The 25,407-nt window shown below is 37.1% G+C and overlaps 1 protein-coding gene across 3 annotated transcripts in view; it reads left to right on the plus strand.

The window, feature by feature from the left end:
- ICA1L (islet cell autoantigen 1 like) overlaps positions 1-25,407 on the plus strand; it is a 75,792-nt gene that overhangs the window by 15,353 nt on the left and 35,032 nt on the right. For all 3 annotated transcript variants that reach the window (XM_064373153.1, XM_064373154.1, XM_012446329.2), the window contains 8 exons: positions 2,167-2,335; positions 4,575-4,647; positions 9,162-9,285; positions 10,777-10,975; positions 13,193-13,318; positions 14,755-14,853; positions 15,933-16,015; positions 17,934-17,977. In XM_064373153.1, the coding sequence (XP_064229223.1) occupies positions 2,174-2,335; positions 4,575-4,647; positions 9,162-9,285; positions 10,777-10,975; positions 13,193-13,318; positions 14,755-14,853; positions 15,933-16,015; positions 17,934-17,977 (910 nt within the window). In that variant the 5' untranslated portion in view covers positions 2,167-2,173. Of the gene's footprint in view, positions 1-2,166; positions 2,336-4,574; positions 4,648-9,161; positions 9,286-10,776; positions 10,976-13,192; positions 13,319-14,754; positions 14,854-15,932; positions 16,016-17,933; positions 17,978-25,407 lie in introns of those variants that run through there.

Genomic DNA, 25,407 nt, shown 5'->3' on the forward strand with positions numbered 1-25,407 from the left:
CAGATTTATCCTCCCAGTCACTTTCTCCTTTTGCCAGGGAATGTGTGCCCTCTGCAGGCAAGATAGTTTTCAGATATAGAGGAGTTGAATTTATTACTGTAAAATTTCCAATCAGATAACTTACTCTTTCTTTTCTGAGAAGGAGATGCTGAGAGAGTGGTTGCGAGGAGAGGAATATATTGTTTGAGCTACATCAACATGGAAGTTGACGTAGGGAAGAGGTATTCTTTCCTGATACTCCCTAGCATTTTGTTCTCCTAATTGATTGAGCCTAAACCTGCAGTCAGTTTAGTAGAAGAGATTAACAGTTTGTCATATGGTTGGACTGCTTATAATTATTTTAAAATTGGCGGTGGAAGGAAGGAGGAGGAGGACTGAAAGCAGTTGAGAGCAACCAAAAGCAGAAAAAAACTGGATGGGAAAGAAAAACTAAGTTTCCCTCAAGACACTAGATGTGTCAGAACAGTATAATGCTTATATCAAATCCATGCTCCCTATGTACCCAAATTAAGTTCCCACATTATTTTCTATTCCAAATTATGTCCAGACAAATTATCCAGGGTAACATATTTGGAGGTTTGGCAATTAAATGATGACTAATATATACTGCCCAGGAATCTAGGAAGATATCCAAAGGCTAATAATCCAGAGGTTATCTGGAAAATTGGCCACTTTGTGGACTCTACAGCTTGTCCTTGTTCATTTTATGCTTTTTATTTAAATCTACTTTGTCTGATATTAATATAGCTATACTAATTTCTTTCTGTTAGTATTTATTTAACTGATATATCTTAACGCATATCTTTATTTTTATCTTTCTGTGGCATTTTGTTTTAGATGGATCTCCAATACCATATAGTTGAATTTCGATTTTTGTTTTTTATGATTTGAGATTCTTTGTATTTAAAAAGAAGTTTGCATCTATCATACTAAATAATATAATTGTTCTTCTTCTATCTTCTTGTTTTGTACCGTGTGTTATATTGCCTTACTCCTGTTTTACTCACTTGGTCTTTTGCTTTTGCTACAGTTTTTCTGGCTCTTTTGTTTACCCCTAGTAATTTGGAAATTAGACTTCCTATTTTTATTTAATTAGTAATTACTCAAATTAAAAGAAAGTGAACCTCTATTTCGTTACTAACATGAAAAATACAATAGCATCTATTGATGTGCCTGGAAATAACTAATGAGTCACATACTTGAGCATTTCCCTTTTGTTCCTACTCTTAACAGTTTATTGGAATAATTTGGGCTTTAGATCCAAACTGTTATTAGTATTTCTTCTTTTTACATATCCTTAAGAAATACTTTTCACATTTGCATTTCCTTATATAGCCATGTTAACCTTGTTAAGAATAACTTCTTCGACATTAATTTTTATGTTTACAGTTTACAATGTCCATCTGTATTTCTTTTATAACATATCTTCCCTTATACCTAAGGACTTTATTTGTATAGAATTTATTGGGCATTAAAATATTTCTTTGAGTGATTTTTAAAGAGTATGTGTTGGAATCTTTGCATATCTGAGAATATTTATTAAATGGATGTTTGTCTGACATAGCAATTATAACTATAGGAACTTTACCTAAGGAACTGATAGTATGTAAAGATATATGTACAAGTTTGTTCATTTTGCAGTTTTATTACAAAAGCAAAACTTAGAAAGTAATAAACATCTATAAATAGATATCAAAATATCTTTTCTAGACATAATTGTAAAATTGTAAGTTTTATTACCTTTGTCATCCAACTGAAATTAATGTAAATATAATTAATTTTTTGCCTGTTTCTTGTGCAAGTTGAAATTATACATTTAGACCATATAAAGCAAGCATTAGCATGTTTGACTGTGAAGATTAATATTAGGGGCCAGGTGTGGTGGTTCACACCTGTAATCCCAGTGCTATGTGAGGCTGAGACAGATTACTTGAGCCCACATTATAGTGAACTATGATTGCACCACTACAGTCCAGCCTGGGTGATGGAATGAGACCCTTACTCTTAAAAAAAATTGCATTTAGTACCTTTTTTCCATTTGTCAGATTAAATATTGGCTAGCTAAACATTTATTATTGTTATTATATACATTTTATTCTATTATTATTATTATTATATAAACATATATATCTTTTAAGAAGTTCAATTTTAGTCTGTTCATTTTAGTCACTCCATGGATTCCTTTGGGCAACCCAGACCAGAAGATAATCAGTCAGTAGTGAGCAGAATGCAAAAGAAATACTGGAAAACTAAACAGGTCTTTATCAAAGCAACAGGAAAAAAAGAGGATGAGCACTTGGTGGCATCTGATGCTGAACTGGATGCTAAACTTGAGGTAAATTTGAGCATTCTGTGTATTGTCTATTATTTGGGACACGATGGGGGACTGCAACAAGTTTTCAAACTGGAGAGCTTGTGGGGATAAATGCAAATTTGATAATAGAATGTTTAGTTGTAGCCAGCTGTCAATTAGAGCTCTGAATAGGAGGTCACAGGTCTCGCAAACTGAGAATTCACAAAATTGGTATCCACTAAATTAGATAAAATATGAATAAAGTAGTTTCTCTGGCACACATATTATAATTTTTAAGCTAGTGAATTAATAACAGTCCCAATTAAGACCATATACTCATTATATATCATGTCGTACTGTTTTGTAGTACTTTGATATGAAGTCTTATACTTCACTGAAATAATTAAAATCAAATAGTGAATGAAGATAAGAGTTATTGTTTCTATTTTACTAAAAGATAGAGTTATTGAAATACTTCTTAATGCCTTTTTTGGCTGTTTTTTATTTTAAATAAATAATTGCCATGGAACAATTTTAAACCAATAAATGGTTTAAAGTAATTAGGCTAATTAGAGAAGAATATCATATAAATGAATACAGAAGTCTGAATTTTTAAATGCAGATTTACTAACTCAACATATATATTCTAATTCAAGCTAACTCTTTCAAATATTTCCAAGCAGAGATTCTGTTATGCTTGGAATATAATCATTATGGTAGGATTCTTCCAAATATAGGTCTAATTAAACTGGTCTTGATCAAGTATTTTCTTCTGCATAAAGTAAACTTATGTCATTGCTGAAACAAATATGGAAATACATAAAAATTTACAAGCTTTTACTGTTTCTGTTGAAAAGTATTCTTAGGATTCAATGACAAATGTGTAAAAGTGAGACTTTATTATTATTGGTGTTGTATGTTTTAACACAACAGTATGTTGTTCCAGATTTATTCCTAGAGAAGTGAGAATGTATGAGGTTTTGATATTGTTTTACATTGTTAGGTCATCTATGGGTGATATGTTTTATATTCAGTGTAAATCTGTCCATTAGATAAACATTTGGAATCAACCAAGAACTTTCTCTCACATTTGTACTATTTTTTAAGAATGAGAAACAGTTTTATTATAAAAATAAAAAGCAATGGTATGTAAATCTTGAAAAGACCTGTGGGAAAAAAAATCAAGCACAATCACTTCATCCTAGTAGAACTACCTTTTTTGTATTATTTTCTAACCTTCTTCCACATTCATTTAAAACAGATTTTACAGTTGTCAAATTCAGATACCAACTGCACTTCAAACATGTCTAAACTTATAAGGAAAATTGATGCCTTCCCCTCCTTTAATATTTTAGTGTTTATTATCAGTCTTCTGTAGGTTTGATCAAACATCAAAAAAATAATAAAACTGCTCTAGAGATAGAATGTGCAGGTTTCTTGATGATATTGGGCATTTGACAATCAAAGGGTTAGGGCTTAATACTATACAACAGTACCAAGGTCTTTTTTAACTAAGTCACATAAAAATTCTTCAGTGAAGATGATTCTGAACAGACAGCCCTTGCTTAAAAAAAAAATCCTCATTGTAGCACTTTGTGAGAAGGCTGTACACTAAAACTTATGCCAGCTTATTTATCTGGGAACACCTACATTTATTTGTGTGAAGAGTTATGTCATGTGTATAGTGTGTCCTCATCTCAAATTTTCATGTGCTTAATTTTGAAATGAGAGACTAATGGATATTTTCTGTTAGCAATTAGCAGTAGTAATCAAATAATTAATATCTATGGAAAATTCTAAACAAAAAGAATCTAAAAATAATTTATGTTTGATGTTATAATACATTATTAATTTTTATAGTAAATTTACTAATCTGTTTTGCTTAGACCAATATGGGAGAAAAGCCAATACTTGGAGTTAACACCTTCTAAGGTTATCTGTACTCTGTTCATCTGTGGTTGGCAATATTTGATGCAATTTATATTAGATTTGTCTTTTTATTATTTAGATAGTTTGGGGCTGAGATGAGGACAAACTTCAGTTTTAATTTTTTGTTTACTCCCCTATATTTATCATCATTTTTTCCAACTCTCATGGGGGAATGTACTTTATACATCAGACATATAACAAAAATTGAAGTATGTCAAAGCCAAGGAAAAATAGATATAATGTTTTTAAGATAGATATAATACCTATAACAAAATGTTACGCTTTTGAAGTGCTTATAACGTACATTTGTTTATGGTTCTTTAAATTGTCTTAATATAATTTGTATTTCAAGGTTTTTCACTCCATTCAAGAGACATGCACTGAACTTCTCAAGATAGTAGAGAAATACCAGCTAAGACTCAATGGTATGAAATTATAGATATCTGTATGATAATATTTGTTAGCATTTTTTAAAATTAAAGATTTAATGTAAAAGTAGTAAAACTATTTTATGAATAGCTTCTTATGGAAAAATACGAATATTTACAGTGACCTGTTCTCAAAGGCCCCAGGATTCTGTTCCTTTTTTCCTCAGGTAATCAAATCCTCTGACCCAGATTTATTTTTTGCTGATATTTTTCTTTGAGACAGGGTCTTCCTCTGTTACCCAGGCTGGAGTGCAGTGGTGTAATCACAGCTCACTGCAGTCTCCACCACCTGGGCTCAAGTGATCCTCCCACATCAGCCTACCAAGTAGCTGGGATTACAGGCCTGTGCCACCATACCTGGCTAATTTTTGTATTTGTTTTTAGACACAGAGTCTCACTATGCTGCCCATACTGCTTTCAAACTCCTGGCCTCAAGTGATCCTCCTGCCTCAATCTCCCGAAGTGCTAGGATTACAGGTGTGAGTCACCACGCCCGGGCCTGCCCAGCATCTGAAATGGATTTGTTTCCATCACTTAAACCTCTTGCTCTTGACTCCCACTTGCCCTTGCAGTTCTCTGCTCCTCTGCAGAAAAATGTGATGTAATTATCTGTATGCATGGTCTCTGTTACTTTCCTTCCACTTTCTCTTGTACTCATTCCAGTCAAGTTTTATCTCCATCACTCTACTAAATTTCTCTTGTCAGGGTCATGATTAGCTAACTCCTGTCTAAATCTGGCTTATCACATTATTTAATACAGTTTATTATTTCCTATTCCTTGATACACTCTCTTCACTTGGCTTTCCTGGTTTTCCTCCTACTGGTCACTCCTTCTTGGCATCCTGCCTTTGCCAATTCTCTTCTCTTTTGGACCTGTTCAGGTTGAAACTCAATCTTTGTATCTCTTCTCCTTTTTTAATTACAGTGGGCCTACTGGACATGGCTACTTCTCTAATTACACGTCCTAAAAACCTTCTCCTCTTTAGCCATATTAATATCTTATACAGTAGGCATATCTGCATAGTGGAATCCCTAACTTCCTTTGGGTATTTGGTCAAATGTCATCTTTTTAAATGAGGCCTTCCCTGAACTGCATATCTAAAATGCAATACTCCCTGCCCTCAGAGGGCACAAAAAATACAGTATCCCTTTCCCCCGAAACCACCTGAACAGTTAACAGTAGTCAACATTCTATGTATTTATCTGTTGTTTTTCTTCCCACCACTAGATTATACCCTCCTTAAGGACAGAATTGTAATGTTTTGTTTATTTCTGTGCCTTCAGTCTAGAAACAATATCTAGCATATGGTCAATACTCGATAAATATTTGATTTCAGTGAATCAATAATTTTTCTCATGTAGCTATGTAAATTAATCTCATTGCTTTATAATCAAAGCTTATATATTGTCCCATTAAATAAATCCAATAAAGCATGATTATTCAAGTTGGCTTTTTTTTTTTTTTTTTTTGAGATGGAGTCTTGCTCTGTCACCCAGGTTGAAGTGCAGTGGTGCAGTCTTGGCTCATTGCAGCCTCGGCTCACTGCAGCCTCCACCTGCTGGGTTCAAGCAATTCTCCTGCCTCAGCCTCCTGAGTAGCTGGGACTACAGGTGAGCGCCACCACACCCAGCTAATTTTTGTATTTTTAGTAGAGATGGCGTTTCACCATTTTGGCCAGGATGGTCTCAATCTCCTGACCTCGTGATCCACCTGCCTCCCAAAGTGCTGGGATTTACAGGCGTGAGCCACTGTGCCTGGCCCCAAGTATTTGACTACCTGCCATTTGCTTTTCTCAAGGAAATAGTTGAAAAAACAACTTTCTGTAACAAAAAGAGAGATGATACAAGTAGTATGTAATTGAGTTCAGAATAATGATACAAACGTAACTCTGAATTCCTAAAAGTGAAAAATAACTGTGGATAAGAGTAATTGGAATGGGAACTCCATAGATAGGAATTGAGGTAAAACTTTAAGGATTTATAGAAGTTAAACATGTAGAGGAAAGAAGAGACTTGGAGTTTAAAGAGCTTAAAGAATGAGAACAGCCTGCATGGGCAGAAGAGTTATTGAAACTAATGGGAGGATAAAGGAACAAAGGAAATTTGGGGTTCAGATTACCAAGCAATAAATGGCCACCTGGCCATCACAATCACTGGACCAAGTGACCCCTGTGATAGAAATGAAAATGTGAAAAAAAATCAGCAAGTTTATATACCCTGAAATCACTAGATCTTTTAGCACTCTGGTGGAGCTTTTCAGGATAAGGAAGAGATACATATATATAGATTTAATTATGTATTTTCACTTCAAGATTGTGTATAAATTTGTGATTTCTTAAAGACAATTGTATTAATACATCTATTGGGCATAACATCAGACAAATGAAGTAGGTTAGTCCAGCACCATAACTTTATGGGAATCTCTTGACTCAGGGGAGAACATGTCAGGGAGGGGTCTCTGTAGATTTTGGCAGGGAGGTCCCAACATAGAAGCAGCACAGATTATCCTCATTGACTGCCCTTTCTGCAATGATAAAGGTAAGCTTCAGTGATCATTTATGTTCAGTTGTTAGTTGATAATGAAGTATTCCAAGTACTCAAAGTGCTTTCTGAACCATCATACCCAAATGAATATTTTCTAGTAGTTTTCATTAGGGTATATTTTATGAAGTTCTGATTCAAAGGAAGTGTGTAAACTGTACATCTCTCAAGTAATCAGCATTAAATTAGCATGACTTCCCAAGCCCCATTCGCTCTGAATCAGGTCAGTTGTTCATGGTTTTATTAGAGATGAGACTACAGATTGTAGATACCTTCCTCATTACACCATTGTGCTCTCCTTGGTCACCCTTGTAGGCATGGTAGGGGGAACAGGGGAAATGGGGAGCCAGCATGAGGAGGCCTGAGTTCTGTTGTGGCTCCACAAGTAGCCAGGCACTTCCCTTTCACTTTTAACTTTGATTTTTCTATCAGTGAATTAGAATAAAATTAGGCATGACATTTGTTGTTGTTTATTCACTTTAAGCTTGTAATTGGAGCACTGTGGGCTTTCCCCCCCTCATTAGTCTTACTGTGGTTACAGGATCAGCTTACACTAGATCAGAGTTTCTTAAATTGTGGTGAAGTACTTTTTTATTTTTGTTTGTTTCATGGTTACTTTCAATCTATTGTAAACTGATACCTTTGTAAAATTCAATAAAAATGAATTTTTAGCTGAGCACTGGGACTTGTGCCTGTAATTCCAGTGCTTTGGGAGGCCAAGGTGGGAAGATGTCTTGAGGCTAGGAGTTTGAGACCAGTCTGGGCAACATAGTGAGACCCTACCTCTAAAATAATTTTTAAAAAATTACCCAAGCACTGTGACTCATGTCCGTAGTCCCAGCCACTCAGGAGGCTGAGGCAGGAGGATCACTTGAGCCCAGGAGTTCAAGGTTACAGTGAGCTATGATCAAGCCACTGAACTCCAGGCTGGGCGTTAGAGGAAAACCCCATCTTTTAAAAAAATAACTTTTAGAAAAATGAAATAAAATACGTGAAAAATGTATTATAATCTCACTTTATTAGATTTGACAAATATAAAAAATTGGTGAAAGTCTCTACACAGTTATTCTTAGTTTCTTTGCTTCTTTGCTTGTCACAGCTTGGTAACAGAGGATTCTGGACCAATAATACTAGTCCATGGTCCACACTTTGAGCAGCAGTGCACTAGATGACAGTTCCCCCCGCCCCACTCATTTGTCTGCTATAGATGACAATGTTTAGGGTTGCTGGAGCAGAACTGTGGACATCTGTGGGTCTGGAATACCAAGCATAGGAAACTGAAGTCAGGATAGGAGTCAAGAATTAAGTTAACAAGTTTAAATAGGAAACAAATACTTTGTAAGAGGCAGTGGTCCTAGAGTACATCTCTGCACATTTGAAAATGCATCATTTATGGCTTTATTTTGTAGTTTTGAGGGATTTTTGTAACTAAAAATCAAACCATCTGAAGTGCTGATAAGAAGCCACATTCCCTAAACCTGTGGAAAGTAGAGTCTCTGGAAATGGAGCCCGGGAATTGCATTTAAAAAATAAGTCTCTCGGGCCGGGCGCGATGGCTCACACCTGTAATCCCAGCACTTTGGGGGGCCAAGGTGGGTGGATCACGAGATCAAGAGATCGAGACCATCCTGGTCAACATGGTGAAAACCCGAATCTACTAAAGATACAAAAAATTAGCTGGGCATGGTGGCGCGTGCCTGTAATCCCAGCTACTCAGGAGGCTGAGGCAGGAGAATTGCCTGAACCCAGGAGGCAGAGGTTGCGGTGAGCCGAGATCGCGCCATTGCACTCCAGCCTGGGTAACAAGAGTGAAACTCCGTCTCAAAAAAAATAAATAAATAAGTCTCTCTTCTTCTTTCCCCAAGTAAATCTTGTATAGAGAGTTATTGCTATGAGAATTTTAGTTGTGTGTATGTTTTAAACAAATGATGTCAAGGAAACAATTAACTACACTGTAATTTTTTTCCTAGTTATATCAGAGGAAGAAAACGAGCTAGGGCTCTTTTTAAAGTTTCAAGCGGAACGGGATGCAACTCAAGCTGGCAAAATGATGGATGCCACTGGCAAGGCACTCTGTTCTTCAGCCAAGCAAAGGTTTACCATGGTTGTTCATCATCTTGAATCTGTAGTCAATCTGATAGTTTTGACGTTTGTACTTAAATTTTCGTATTTGTAAAGATCACTGTTCAGCCTAATAAAGGGTTAAAGAAAAATATATTGCAGTTATATGTTTTGACACCTAATTCTTAATTACTAATTTTGTATGCAAAATAATTATTTAATGAAAATGTCCTTGATTGCTTAATTTCTAGAAATAGCCTTTAGGCCTGTATTTATTTTTCTTTTATTTCCCCTACAATCAGATAAGTGTCAGTTATATCTCTCAACTGGTTTACTGTAACAGTCACAGAATATAACTAACATCTTAAAAATGTATATTTTCTTTTTTTCAATTTCACTTTTTGATACTATACTGTAAATATATTGCTCCTTTTTAAGTAGAAGAAATTTTTTCTTCTTAATTGTGTGCTTTCCAGTTATTATTTCAGTTTCTAATATAATGATATCTGCTGCAGAGAATCTCCTATAATTACTAAACATAGCCCAAATCTTTGTATTTAAGAAGAAGAATAAAACAGTCCTTATAAGACCTATAATAATGATGTACAGCTTAAGATAGCTTTACTCTGAAACATCACATCAGTGCAAAAGTCTGTCTCGAAGGAAGTGACATGAGGTACTAAGTACAGGGAACTTAAATGCCACTAAGCCAAAAGCAGAGCAGAGGAATTGGATTTAATTTGTTTTTTATTTTTTAAATACTTGTTATCTTGTCCTCATCCTCAGCTGCTAAGAACTCCATACTCATTAGTTCTAGCATCTTATCTGCTCTTCCAAACCCAGGTTTTCCCTGAACTTGTCAAATGAAGGCTTTCTGTTAATTGTATTATGCTTTATGAATGCAGGTTCTCTGTTCCCCTCAGAACTGTTCTCTAAATGGCAGATTTACTGTGCAGGTTACTTATACATGAAATAACATCATCCAAAGTATTGCAAAACTGACGTATTTCCTAAAGTAACAAGTGGGGAGGTGTAGACACATCTTTTTTTTTTTTGAGATGGAGTTTTGTTCTGTTGCCCAGGCTGGAGTGCACTGGCACAATATCGGCTCACTGCAACCTCCACCTCCCAGGTTCAAGCGATTCTCCTGCCCCAGCCTTCTGAATAGCTGAGATTACAGGCACCCACCACCATGCCTGGCTAATTTTTTGTATTTTTTAGTAGAGACAGGGTTTCACCATGTTGGCCAGGCTGGTCTCAAACTCCTGATCTCAGGTGATCTGCCCGCCTCCCAAAGTGCTGAGATTACAAGCGTGGGCCACTGTGTCCGGCTGTCACATCTTTATTGATAATTCAGAGTTGGCTATGTGATCCTAATTTTCTTTCTAAATCTCCTTAGGAAACTTAATAATTTTTTACTTGTAGATTCATCTTGTTAGCAAATATGCTTTATCATTGGTTTAAACCTTTGTTTTGTTTTCCTTATGATGTGTTCAACCCTCTGATTTTTACATCTGCCATTAGATTGGCTCTGTGTACTCCTCTGTCTCGTCTGAAGCAAGAAGTAGCAACATTCAGTCAAAGGGCGGTATCTGATACCTTGATGACAATTAATCGGATGGAGCAGGCACGCACAGAATACAGAGGAGCTCTGCTGTGGATGAAAGATGTATCCCAAGAGCTGGACCCAGACACCTTAAAGCAAATGGAAAAGTTTAGAAAAGTATGAAAATGTATCCCTTTCCTTTTCTTGGTGTATGAAATATGGAACTGCCATAGAATAATTTGATTAAGATCATAAAATTTCAGATGTTTTTTGAGAAATATATGTTTCATTATAAATTCTTGGTTTCTTGGAGACTGTAGTTGAAGTACAAAAGTTTGTCACACTTTTATTTTTACTCCTGGATTGACATCTTCACACCATCTACCTGTTTTATTAATTTTTTTATCCCTCTCATGATAGATCTAAATTACTTATTAAATGTTGCTTGCTTGGAGTTCTGAGATTCATTTGCAGGAAATAGTTTATTACAGAAGGACAAAAGTAATTTAAGTAAAAACTCATGTAAAATGATTGTTAATTATAAGAAAATATGAAGGTTATCAAAATTTTTGTTTGGTCACAATTCAAAGTTTGGCCACAAACTTCATAAGTAATTATGTATAAACATACATTTTTGCTAAATAAACTCCTTATTACAAATTATATCCCCTAATTTTACCATACATAAATAATAAAATTCATTTTTTCATTCATTTTATAAATATTTAGAGAACCCATAATAAATATCATAATATTTAATATTGATGGAGCCAGGACTTTTGGGCCAGCTGTTAAGTGGTTTGCCTCATTGATTGCACACAACAGCCCTATGAAGTAGATGAATACATGGCCTCAGGCCAGCACAACCTCATATTCCACCCCTTTTACAATCTTTGACAGTGAGAATACAGTCCAAGGGAGTGATTGAACAACATTGTGACTGCACTAAATGCCACTGAATTGAAAACTTTAAAATTACTAATTGTATGTTATGGAACTTTCACCTCAATTTTTAGAAGAATAATAATGTATTAGTCTGTTTTCATGCTGCTGATAAAGACATAACCGAGACTGGGTAGATAAGGAGATTTAATTGACTTACAGTTCCATGTCGCTGGGGAGGCCTCACAATCATGGCGGAAGGCAGGGAGGAGCAAGTCATGTCTTACATGGATGGTGGCAGGCAAAAAGAGAGAGCTTGTGCAGGGAAACTACCCTTTTTAAAACCAGATCTTGTCAGACTTACTCACTATCATGAGAACAGCACAGGAAAGACCTGCCCCCAATTCAGTTATCTCCCACTGGGTCCCTCCCATAACACATGGGAATACAAGATGAGTTTTGGGCAGGGACACAGCCAAACCATATCAAATACAATCCAAGTCCCTATCTGGACCCCCAAAACCCTGCATGGCCTGATCCCTGGTCCCTCTACAGCCATACTTTGTACTTGCTTTCTACACTCCAGGAAGAATGTGCTCTACCCACTTCCTTCTTGTTCTTCTAACATGATAAGGTCTTCACCACCTCCCACTCTCAGGACCTTTGTCCTTGCTTGTCCCTGATTCTGGAATGCTGTCCCCAGGGTCTTAGCTTAGCCTGCTCACATCTTTCTGTCCCAGTTCAAACATCATGCATGATCTCACCAAGGACCTCCATGTCATTTTATTAAAGGTAGTCATTCATTTCTGCAACCTGAGATTATCTTATATATTTATGTACTTCTTTTTTCCCTGTGCCTCCTACCCAAGGATGGTGGGGAAGAACATTGTTTTGTTCATCACAATGTCTCAGTGCCCAGAACACTGCCTTGCATGTAATAGGTAACTTAACTTTTTAATATATTAATTCATTCAACAAATATATTAATTCATTCAAACAAACGTTTGAATATTTGTTGAATGAATTAATATATTAAAACGTTGACTATTCACATTACCCAATGACATGACTCACCATTTATTCAAGAAATGTAAAGGCCTCTACTAAAATTTATAAATATCTGCATGGTTCAGAAATATTACTAATGTTTCTCAGCATTTTAATGAGGTCCCCTTTCCACTTACTTTTCTGCTGTTAGCTAAGTGCTATCCATGAATAGTTTTAGATGTTCCTTTTTATTTGGAATACTTTTTAAAAAACTATGTACTTTCCATCTATAATCTCATACTTTCTCAGCATAAAGATATCTTCTGGAAAGAATCTCCTACAATTACTAACAGTTGCCAAAATCTTCATCATTACTCATGAAATATTAAGGATACAGAGAAAAGTAATTAGTCTTTATTATAATTTATTTCTGAAAATATGAACCTGTATACTATATTTATATCTGTGATAATATACTATATTTATACTATATATCTATAATAAAAATTAGCATTTTTATTGCAGGTACAGATGCAAGTGAGAAATAGCAAAGCTTCTTTTGACAAGTTAAAGATGGATGTTTGTCAGAAAGTGGATTTACTTGGAGCTAGTCGCTGCAATATGCTATCTCATTCACTCACTACCTACCAGGTACCCACCTCCATGATCAGCATGCCCTTGCAGTAAAGATGAGTGGTGAGATTCCTTTTTAAAAGTTGTCTAAAGGGTGCAGAAAATTTTGTGTGATTAGATTCCTTTGGCTTTGCTATAATTGCTTTATTGAGGTTATGAAAGTCAGAGAGTCATAAAGTTCTGTAAAAGACCTTAGAGATTGTCTACTTCTGTAGCTATTCTCTTTGGTGTCATAGGAGAGAGAGAGACCTACGGACCATTTGAGGTCGAAGAGGAGAATGTTGAAGAGGCAGATTCTAAGGCCCATTTGCCCTGGTTTAACCAGTGTTGTTCCACTTCTGGGTTTGAAGTTTATATCAATTTCATCTGAAGCAAAGATGCTGTGCCCCCAAAAGTTTAAAAACTTTTCTGTCATTTTATGGATGAGGAAAATGACACCTATGAGAATTAAAGTGAGAGGCAATGTTGAGCTTAGAAACCAAAGTTTTCTAATTCTGGATTGTGTGTTCTTTTCATTCTACCAAGTTGCCATCCCATATCACTTTAACCTCAGAAGTTTCACTTGTGCTTATGTTACTATAAATCACATATAAATAACACACAATGAATAAGTCAGATATTAATAAATAACAGTTATTGATTTTTACATATATTTTAAATAGAAAAAATTGAATAAACTGTACTTAAGAAAAGAGTAATAAACTATAGGAAATGGACATTCACTCCTGCTTTTAGGGAGTCTGCCTATTTCAGTTCAATTCTGTGGGATTCAGGAATGGAGAAAGGATGTACTTTAAAATAACAGTGTGTGATATCTGTTTAGCATCTTGCCTGAAGCACACTAGCTGTGAGTTCAGTTCTCCTTTATTCTCTCCATTCTTCCCCCTCACTTTAATCAGGAACCTTGAAGCAGCAAGGAAAATTTCCAATTACTTGAGTTAGCTTGAGAACACATTTTTTTGGTAAATCTTTCTTGAACTCTAGATGAAAGGCCAGATTTAGTGGTAAATGGAATTTTTCTCCAATTAAAAAATGTTTGTATATTCCCATTAACGTAAAGATTACACATATGCCCCTCCTTTTATAGAGATTGGTATTTTTGTGCTTTTAACATTTCTCTCTTTAATACCTCAGATTTCTAATCCTTCAGTTTTCATAATTTCTAATCCTTCAGTTTTCATTCTCTTAGCTGCAATCACTCTCTAGGTGGCTCCAGTGTGCATTCCTGTGCTGTTTATACAGACAACACCCACACGTGCAGACACAGATGCCAATTCTTATGCAAAATGACTATTTGTAGTGCTTTATGGTTTCCCAAACTTGGAAAACTGAATTTAGTTCCTGCTTCTTATTATTTGGCAACTGTTCATCTACTAAACTAGTAAGGAAATACAACACTTAAAAAACCATGGAGGGGAATCAGAACTGTAGAGTCATCTTTTCTTTTTTTGCAGAGAACACTGCTTGGATTCTGGGAGAAAACAGCTCGAATGATGTCCCAAATTCATGAAGCCTGTATTGGCTTTCATCCATATGATTTTGTAGCTCTCAAGGTACATTGTGTTCCATGTCCTCTTGTTTAGATGTATTACACTTCATTTGGGTGATAACATTGAAACTATTTTTTTTTTTAACCAAGGTTAATTTAAAATTTACAAAACATTGAGAAACATTTTCCTTCAGCCAAGGATCAGCACTTTCCTAATTGCAAATGCTGCCAGCAACACTGAAATACATAGGAATACTGCTGGCAGGCCCAAGATAGTAGTAGGACAGGGAAAAAGAGGGGAGAACTTGAAAAAATTTAAATGCAAAAGAAATAAGAAAAAGCTATGGAAAGGAAAAATTTAAGAGGAACAAGTGATGGAAAGTGGTCATGTGTTCTCAAAAATGACCAGATTATCTACCTGAAAATATTAAAAGTTAGAGAAAAACTTTACTGTTTTACTTTTACACTATTGTCATAGATATAATTCACGATACCAATATTATGCCAGGTTTCAGTACCTTTTAACTTACCATTCATTCTGCCTTACTTTCAGTAAAGCTTGAAAGCATTGCTGGCTGGTTTGTTCAAGCTGAATGTGGTGTTTGTGATAGGTTCATATCTTACATATTCCTAGGGTTTAGGAAGGATGTTAAAGTCATGTGCTGACACGGCATCTTCCAGCCCCAAAGATGCCTTTGAATTAGGTTGTTTTTTGTTTTGTTTTGTTTTTACTTTTTCTATAATAAATGTTTCACTGTATGGCATACTACATATTTAGGCAAATTTTATATCCAATTTCTGCTCAGAATCAAAATTGAAAATCTTTAGCTGTATTTAGAGCATTGCAATACAGGCCAGCAACACAGTTTAAGTCTTCGTTAGGCCTATTACAAAGTTGTTAAAATAATCTGTGGCTACCCTACATCACAGTATGTGCAGTTTACACAGGAAGCCAGGAGAAACAAGTATTTGGAGCTCAGTAGCTCAGTTCAGATTACATTAGCATACATGTCCTATATCTTTCACTTTCTAATTCAGAACTTCCTATTTCATATGATTCTTTAGAATTTTTATTCTCATTTTCTTTGTAGAGAGGAAGAAACATTCTTTCTATCTACTTAACATTGACTTTCTTATCCTTAGCAACTACAAGGCACTCCAAGCAAGCTTAGTGAAGACTATAAAGAAGAACAAATAGGCGGTTTTCTTACTGAACACCTCAATAAGTAAGCAGGCATAAGTCATATGTGTCATGCTATAGAAATCCTTGATACTATCATATGATATATGTGGAAATAATTGTTTTTTCTCTTACTGAATATTTATTTGTGTCATTTTTCCTTTTTTTTTTTTGAGACGGAGTCTCACTCTGTTGCCAGGCTGGAGTGCAAGTGGCATGATCTTGGCTCACTCCAATCTCTGCCTCCTGGGTTCAAGCAATTCTTCTGCCTCAGCCTGCTGAGTAGCTGGGACTACAGGTGCCCACCACCATGCTCGGCTAATCTTTTGTGTTTTAGTAGAGATGGGGTTTCACCATATTGGCCAGGATGGTCTTGATCTCCTGACCTTGTGATCTGCCCGCCTTGGCCTCCCAAAGTGCTGGGATTACAGGCGTGAGCCACTGCCCCCGGCCTCTATGTCATTTTTCCAATCAATGCTAAACATTTGTGTCATAGTCTGTTTTGTGTTGCTATAACAGAATACCTGAGACAGGGTAATTAATAAAGTAAAGAAGTTTAGCTCATGGTTCTACAGGTTGAGAAGTTCAAGAGCATGGCCCTGGTTTCTGGTGAGGGCTTTAGTGCTGCTTCATAACATGGTAGAGAAAGTCAAAGGGGAAGCAGACATGTGTGAAGAGGCAAAATCAAGGGGTGTGCTGGCTGTATAACAACCCATTCAGAAGCATTCCTGAGAGAATTAATCCAATCTCATGGGAGTGAGAACTCACTCATTACCATGAAAAAGGCACCAAACCATTCATGAGGGATCTGCCCCTATGACCCAAACACCTCTTACTAGGTCTCCACCTCCCAATACTCCCATGTTGAGAGGTTGGAGTCAAATTTCAACAAGAGTTTTGATGAGGAGGAGAAATACAAACCTTAGCAATTTGTTTTAAAACTTTATGTATTTTTTCCCATTTTTTTCTTAATATCCAGATCTTGCACAATTTTTTTTTTTTCCATTTTTTAACATAGCAGGCAAAGGACATGACAGGAGTATCAAACTGACTGAGGTGATTAAGAGTCTGTCATTTGGAATATTGAGCCTTGTATTAAGTTAAGCCACAAGTTCCTCTAGTGACTCTTGAAAGGGGCAGCTTGAGAGAAGAAAGGGACAGGTACCCACAGCTGTGAAATAAACTATTAAAAATCCGTTTCTAGAATAACACACGTAGGACTGGGACTGGTTACCTGAAAATAGAGGCTCTTGCCATTACATCCTTCATGTCACCTGTTTCCCTTTTATTATATTATATTGTCCCTTTGTTTTTATTTCAAAGCTGCTATTCTCATTTTAACCAAATTCAGTATATTAACAAACTCAGAAATAAGGGCCAAACAACTTTCAATACTAGCACCTGTGAGGTCAGGCCCCAGGTATAGTGACTATGTCTGTGTTCAGTTTCTTCATCTTAACTTTTTGTTTATTAGGCAGATGCTATGAATATCCAAAATTAGTATTGATTGAGGATATTTTAGGTTAATGTGTCTTGCAAACATCACTTTGTTGTTCAAAATAGGGTACTCCACCTTTCCTGGAGTTCCTCATTCCCTTGATTTAGTTCCCAAGTGTTCTTAAAACCTTTCAAGACTTGAAAATGAAACTTCTTACACTATGGCTTTGATGGTGAAGGTTCTTGAAGATTGAGTACTTAACACTGTGCCTACAGTACTGAGCATGATGCCTGGTGCTTTGTAGATATTCAGTAAGTGTTTATTGAAGGAATAAGGGGTGAAAGGTCTGTGTAGATCTATAGAAGAAGTAGGAAATTCACCAGACATAGATTTTAGGGGATCTAGCGGAAAATGAATTTACGTTTCCTGAGTAAAAACATTTTTTTAATCATGTAAAACTGGGGAATATGAATCGCAAATGTATTATAACCAAAAATCTACATTTTTTTTTTTTGTTTTACTTCAGGTTAGTTTTGTCTGATGAGGAAGCAAGCTTTGAGAGTGAACAAGGTAAGATGGTAAATTTATTACTTTGAAATGGTCACATTTTAAATGTCAAAATAGTTTATCACAGCCTTTTAGTAGAGACAGGGCTTCACCACGTTGGCCAGGCTGGTCTCGAACTCCTGACCTGAAGTGGTCTACCCACCTCAGCCCAGTATCGCCATAATGGATATTATGTTACTATCCATTCAATTAACAGAACAGGCTAAGTAAGTCCCTTCTGTGGGAATACCTTTTGTTATCTTTCTAAGAGTACCTAATCAGAGGATCTAATAGTCTTCTTTAGGGAATCAAGATTCTCAAAAATAGGTACATTTTTATTTTTTTAATTTTTGAGCTTTGAAATGTTTTATGGGTACGTAGTAGGTGTATATATTTATGGGGTAGCTGAGCTATTATGAAACAAGCATATAATGCATTATAATCCCGTCAGGGTAAATGAGATATCCGTCACTCAAGCATTTATCATTTCTTTGTGTTACAAACATTTTAATTATATTATTTTAGTGATTTTTAAATGTACAATAAATTATTGTTGACTGGAGTCACCCTGTTGTGCTGTCAAATATTAGATCTTATTCTATCTAACTATATGTTTTTGTACCTGTTAATCATCTCTGTTGCCCACCACTAACTTTCTCAGCCTCTGGTAAACATCCTTGTATTCTCTATCTCTATGTGTTCAGTTGTTTTAATTTTGAGCTCCCACAAATGAATGAGAACATACAAAGTTTGTCTTTCTGTGCCTAGCTGATTTCACTTACAATTATATCCTCCACTTCATTCCATGTTGTTGCAAATGACAGGATCTCATTCTTTTTAAAATTTTTTTGTTATGATTATACTTTAAGTTCTAAGATACAGCTGCGGAATGTGCAGGTTTGTTACATAGGTATACACGTGCCATGGTGGTTTGCTGCACCCATCAACCTCTCACCTACATTAGGTATTTCTCCTAATGCTATCCCTCCCCTACCTCCCGACCCCTAACAGGCCCTGGTGTGTGATGTTCCCCTCCCTCTGTCCATGTGTTCTCATTGTTCAATGCCTACTTATGAGTGAGAACATGCGGTGTTTGGTTTTCTGTTCTTGTGTTAGTTTGCTGAGAATTATGGTTTCCAGTTTCATCCATGTCTCTGCAAAGGACATGAACTCATCCTTTTTTATGGCTGCATAGTATTCCATGGTGTATATGTGCCACATTTTCTTTATCCAGTCTATCATTGATGGGCATTTAGGTTGGTTCCAAGTCTTTGCTATTGTGAACAGTGCTGCAATAAACATACATGTGCATGTGCCTTTATAGTAGAATGATTTATAATGCTTTGGGCATATACCGAGTAATTGCTAGAACCAAATGGTATTTCTGATTCTAGATCCTTGAGGAACTGCCACACTGTCTTCCACAATGGTTGAACTAATTTACACTCCCATCAACAGTGTAAAAGCATTCCTATTTCTCCACATCCTCTCCAGCATCTGTTGTTTCCTGACTTTTTAATGATAACCATTCTTTTTTTTTTTTTTGAGACGGAGTTTCGCTCTTGTTACCCAGGCTGGAGTGCAATGGCGCGATCTCGGCTCACTGCAACCTCCGCCTCCTAGGTTCAGGCAATTCTCCTGCCTCAGCCTCCTGAGTAGCTGGGATTACAGGCACGCGCCACCATGCCCAGCTAATTTTTTTTGTATTTTTAGTAGAGACGGGTTTTCACCATGTTGACCAGGATGGTCTCGATCTCTTGACCTCGTGATCCACCCGCCTCGGCCTCCCAAAGTGCTGGGATTACAGGCGTGAGCCACCGCGCCTGGCCAATGATAACCATTCTAACTGGCATGAGATGGTATCTCGTTGTTTTGATTTGCATTTCTCTAATGACCATTGATGATATTTTTTTTTTTCATGTTTGTTAGCTGCATAAATGTCTTCTTTTGAAAAGTGTTTGTTCTGGCCGGGCATGGTGGCTTACACCTGTAATCCTAGCACTTTGGGAGGCCAAGGTGGGTGGATCATGAGGTCAGGAGATGGAGACCATCCTGGCTAACACGGTGAAACCCCATCTCTACTAAAAATACAAAAAATTAGCTGGGTGGGGTGGCACATGCCTGTATCCCAGCTACTTGGGAGGCTGAGGGATGAGAATTGCTTGAACCCGGGAGGCAGAGGTTACAGTGAGCCGAGATTGCGCCTCTGCACTCCAACTTGGGGAACAGAGTGAGACTCCATCTCAAGAAAAAAAAAAAAGAGAAGTGTCTGTTCATATCCTTCACCCACTTTTTGATGGGCTTGTTTGGTTTTTTCTTGTAAATTTGTTTAAGTTCTTTGTAGATTCTGGATATTAGCCCTTTGTCAGATGGATAGATTGCAAAAAATTTTCTCCCATTCTATAGATTGCCTGTTCACTCTGATGATAGTTTCTTTTGCTGTACAGAAGCTCTTTAGTTTAATTAGATCCCGTTTGTCAATTTTGGCTTTTCTTGCCATTGCTTTTGGTGTTTTAATCATGAAGTCTTTGCCCATGCCTGTGTCCTGAATGGTATTGCCTAGGTTTTCTTCTGGTTTTTTTTTTTTTTCCTTTTTCTTCACCAAGGCCATCATAAATCATCTGATCTTCTTGGGTTTTTATGGTTGTAGGTCTTACATTTTAATCCATATTGATTAATTTTTTTGCAAGGTGGAAGGGATCCAGTTTCAGTTTTCTGCATATGACTATCCAGTTTTTCCAACATTATTTATCAAATAAGGAATCCTTTCCTCCTTGCTGTTTTTGTCAGGTTTGTCAAGGATCAGACGGTTGTAGATATGTGGTGTTATTTCTGAGGCCTCTGTTCTGTTCCATTGGTCTATATATCTGTTTTGGTACCAGTACAGTGCTGTTTTGGTTACTGTAGCCTTGTAATACAATTTGATGTCAGGTAGCATGATGCCTGCAGCTTTGTTCTTTTTGCTTAGGATTGTCTTGGCTATACGGGCTCTTTTTTGGTTCCATATGAAATTTAAAGTAGTTTTTTCTAATTCTGTGAAGAAGGTCAATGTTAGCTTGATGAAGATAGCATTAAATGTATAAATTACTTTGGATAGTGTGTTCATTTTCATGATATTGATTCTTCCTATCCATGAGCATGGAAGGTTTTTTCATTTGTTTGTGTTCTCTCTTAATTTCCTTGAGCAGTGGTTTGTAGTTCTTGAAGAAGCGCTTCACATCCCTTGTGAGTTGTATTCCTAGGTATTTTATTATCTTTGTAGCAATTGTGAATAGGAGTTCACTCAACATTTGGCTTTCTCGGCTGGGTGCAGTGGCTCACACGTATAATCCCAGCACTTTGGGATCACCTGAGGTCGGGAGTTCGAGAACAGCCTGACCAACATGGAGAAACCCCATCTCTACTAAAATTACAAAATTAGCTGGGCGTGGTGGCGCATGCCTGTAATCCCAGCTACTCAGGAGGTTGAGGCAGGAGAATTGCTTGTTGCTTTAACCCGGGAGGTGGAGTTGCGGTGAGCTGAGATTGTGTCATTGCACTCTAGCCTGGGCAACAAGAGCGAGACTCCGTCTCAAAAACAAAAACAAACAAACAAACAAACAAACAAAAGATTTGGCTTTCTGTTTGTCTATTATTGGTGTATAGGAATGCTTGTGATTTTTGCTCATTGATTTTTGTATCCTGAGACTTTGCTGAAGTTGCTTATCAGCTTAAGGAAATTTTGGACTGAAATGATGGTGTTTTCTAAATATACAATCATGTCATCTGCAAACAGAGACTATTTGACTTTCTCTCTTCCTGTTTGAATACCCTTTATTTCTTTCCCTTGCCTGATTGCCCTGGCCAGAACTTCCAATTCTATGTTGAATAGGAGTGGTGAGAGAGGGCATCCTTGTCGTGTGCTGGTTTTCAAAGGGAACTCTTCCAGCTTTTGCCCGTTCAGTATGATATTGGCTGTGGGTTTGTCATCAATAGCCCTTATTATTTTGAATTGGCTGTGGGTTTGTCATAAATAGCCCTTATTATCTTGAGATATGTTCCATCAGTACCTACTTTATTGAGAGTTTTTAGCATGAAGGGTATTGAATTTTGTCAAAGGCCTTTTCTGCATCTATTGAGATAATCATATGGTTTTTGTCATTGGTTCTGTTTATGGGATGGATTATGTTTATTGATTTGCATATGTTGAACCAGACTTAAATCCCAGCGGTGGAGCCAACTTGATCATGGTGGATAAACTTTTTGATGTGCTGCTGAATTTGATTTGCCAGTATTTTATTGAGGATTTTTGCATTGATGTTCATCAGGGATATTGGCCTGAAATTTTCTTTTTTCATTGTGTCCCTGCCAGGTTTTGGTATTAGGATGATGCTGGCCTCATAAAATGAGTTAGGGAGAAGTCCCTCTTTTTCTATTGTTTGGAATAGTTTCAGAAGGAATGGTACCAGCTCCTCTTTGTACCTCTGGTAGAATTCAGCTGTGAATCCATCTGGTTCTGGGCTTTTTTTGGTTGGTAGGCTATTAATTATTACCTCTATTTCAGAACTTGTTATTGGTCTATGCAGGGATTCAGCTTCTTCCTGATTTAGTCTTGGCAGGGTGTATGTGTCCAGGAATTTATCCATTTCTTCTAGATTTTCTAGTTTATTTGCATAGAGGTGTTTATAGTATTCTCTGATGGTAGTTCGTATTTTTGTGGGATCTGTGGTCATATCCCTCTATTATTTTTTATTTTGTCTGTCTGATTTTTCTCTCTTCTTCTTTCTTAGTCTGGCTAGCAAGTGGTCTATCTATTTTGTTAGTCTTTTCAAGAAACCAACTCCTAGATTCATTGATTTTTTTGTGTGTGTCTCTGTCTCCTTCAGTTCTGCTCTGATCTTAGTTATTTCTTGTCTTCTGCTAGCTTTTGAATTTGTTTGCTCTTGCTTCTCTAGTTCTTTTAATTATGATGTTAGGGTGTCGATTTTAGATCTTTACTGCTTTCTTCTGTGGGCATTTAGTGCTATAAATTTTCCTCTAAACACTGCTTTGACTGTGTCCCAGAAATTCTGGTAGGTTGTATCTTTGTCCTCATTGGTTTCAAGGAACTTATTTATTTCTGCCTTAATTTTGCTATTTATCCAGTAGTCATTCAGGAGGAGGTTGTTCAGTTTCCATGTAGTTGTATAGTTTTGAGTGAGTTTCTTAATCCTGAGTTCTTTTGATTGCACTATCGTCCGAGAGACTGTTTGTTATGATTTGCATTCTTTTGCATTTGCTGAGGAGTGTTTTAGTTTCAATTATCTGGTCGTTTTTAGAATATGGCTTTGAGAAGAATGTATATTCTGTAGATTTTGGGTGGAGAGTTCTGTAGATGTCTATTAGGGTCTGCTTGGTCCAGAGCTAAGTTCAAGTCCTGAATATCCTTGTTAATGTTCTGTCTCATTGATCTGTCTAGTATTGACAGTGGGATGTTAAAGTCTCCCACTATTATTTTGTGGGAGCCTAAGTCTCTTTGTAGGTCTCTAAGAACTTGGCTTTATGAATCTGGGTGCTCCTGTATTGGGTGCATATATATTTAGGATAGTTAGTTCTTCTTGTTGCGTTGATCCCTTTACCATTATATAATGCCCTTCTTTGTCTTTTTTTCATCTTTGTTGGTTTAAAGTCTGAGAGACTAGGATTGCAATCCTGCTTTTTTTTTTCTTTCCATTTGCAAAAGAGTCAAGACGATGGGTCTTGACTCTTTATCCAGTTTGCCAGTCTGTGTCTTTTAATTGGGGCATTTAGCCCATTTACATTTAAAGTTAATATTGTTAAGTGTAAATCTGATTCTGTCATTATGATGCTAGCTGATTATTTTGCCTGTTAGTTGATGCAGTTTTTTCATGTGTTGATGGTCTTTACAATTTGGTATGTTTTTGCAGTGGCTGGTACCAATTTTTCCTTTTCATGATTAGTACTTCCTTCAGGAGCTCTTGTAAGGCAGGCCTGGTGGTGACAGAATCTCTCAACATTAGCTTGTCATTTTATTTCTCCTTCACTTATGAAGCTTAGTTTGGCTGGATATGAAATCTGGGTTGAAAATTCTTTTCTTTAAGAATGTTGAATATTGGTCCCTACTCTCTTCTGGCTTGTAGGGTTTCTGCAGAGAGATCTGCTGTTAATCTGATGGGCATCCCTTTGTGGGTAACCTCAACTTTCTCTCCGGCTGCCTTTAATGATTTTTCCTTCATTCAACCTTGGTGAATCTGATGATTATGTCTTGGGGTTGCTCTTCTCAAGGAGTATCTTTGTGTATTCTCTATATTTCCTAAATTTGAATGTTGGCCTGTCTTGCTAGGTTGGGGGAGTTCTCCTGGATAATATCCTGAAGAGTGTTTTCCAACTTGGTTCCATTATCCTTGTCACTTTCAGTTCCATCAGGTGATTTGTGTGCTTCTCTAAACTAGTTATTCTGGTTAGCAGTTCCCATAACTCTTTTCAAGGTTCTTAGCTTCCTTGAGGAGTTGTGTTCCTTTGGAGGAGAAAAGGCATTCTGGTTTTTGGAATTTTCAGCCTTTTTGTGCTGGTTTTTCCTCATCTTTGGATTTATCTACCTTTGGTCTTTGATGTTGGTGAGGTTTGGATGGAGTTTCTGTGTAGATGTCCTTTTGGATGATGTTGATACTATTCCTTTCTGTTTGTTAGTTTTACTTCAACAGTCAGGCCTCTCAGCTGTAAGTCTGCTGGAGTTTGCTGGAGGTCTACTCCAGACCCTGTTTATCTGTATCACCAGCAGATGCTGCAGAACAGCAAAGATTGCTGCCTGTTCCTTCCTCTGGAAGATTTGTCCCAGAGGGGCACCTGCCAGATGCCAGCCAGAACTCTCCTGTATGAGGTGTCTGTCCACCCCTGCTGGGAGGTATCTCCCAGTCAGGAGACACAGGGGTCAGGGACCCACTTGAGGAGACCTTAGCAGAGACCTTAGCAGAGCTTGAGCACTGTCCTGGGAGATCTGCTGCTTTCTTCAGAGCCAGCAGGCCTGGAATGTTTAAGTCTGCTGAAGCTGAGCCCACAGCCACCCATCCCCTCAGGTGCTCTGTCCCAGGGAGATGGGGGTTTTATCTATAACCACCTGATTGGGGCTGCTGCCTTTCTTTCAGAGATGCCCTGCCCAGAAAGGAGGAATCTAGAGAGGCAGTCTGCTACAGCAGCTTTTCTGAGCTGCGGTGACCTCTGCCCAGTTTGAACTTCCAGGCAGCTTTGTTTATATTGTGAGGGGAAAACTGCCTACTCAAGCCTCAGTAATGGTGGATGCCCCTCCCCTCACCAAGCTCAAGTGTCCCAGGTCAACTTCAGACTGCTGTGCTGGCAGTGAGAATTTCAAGCCCATGAAACTTAGCTTGCTGGGCTCTGTAGGGGTGGGATTCACTGAGCTGGACCACTTTGCTTTCTGGCTTCAGCCCCTTTCCAGGTGAGTAAATGGTTCTGTC

This window comes from Aotus nancymaae, unplaced genomic scaffold (genome assembly GCF_030222135.1).
Source record: "Aotus nancymaae isolate 86718 unplaced genomic scaffold, 86718_ANA_hifiasm-v0.15.2.pri h1tg000008l, whole genome shotgun sequence".
NCBI classification, from domain to species: domain Eukaryota; kingdom Metazoa; phylum Chordata; class Mammalia; order Primates; family Aotidae; genus Aotus; species Aotus nancymaae.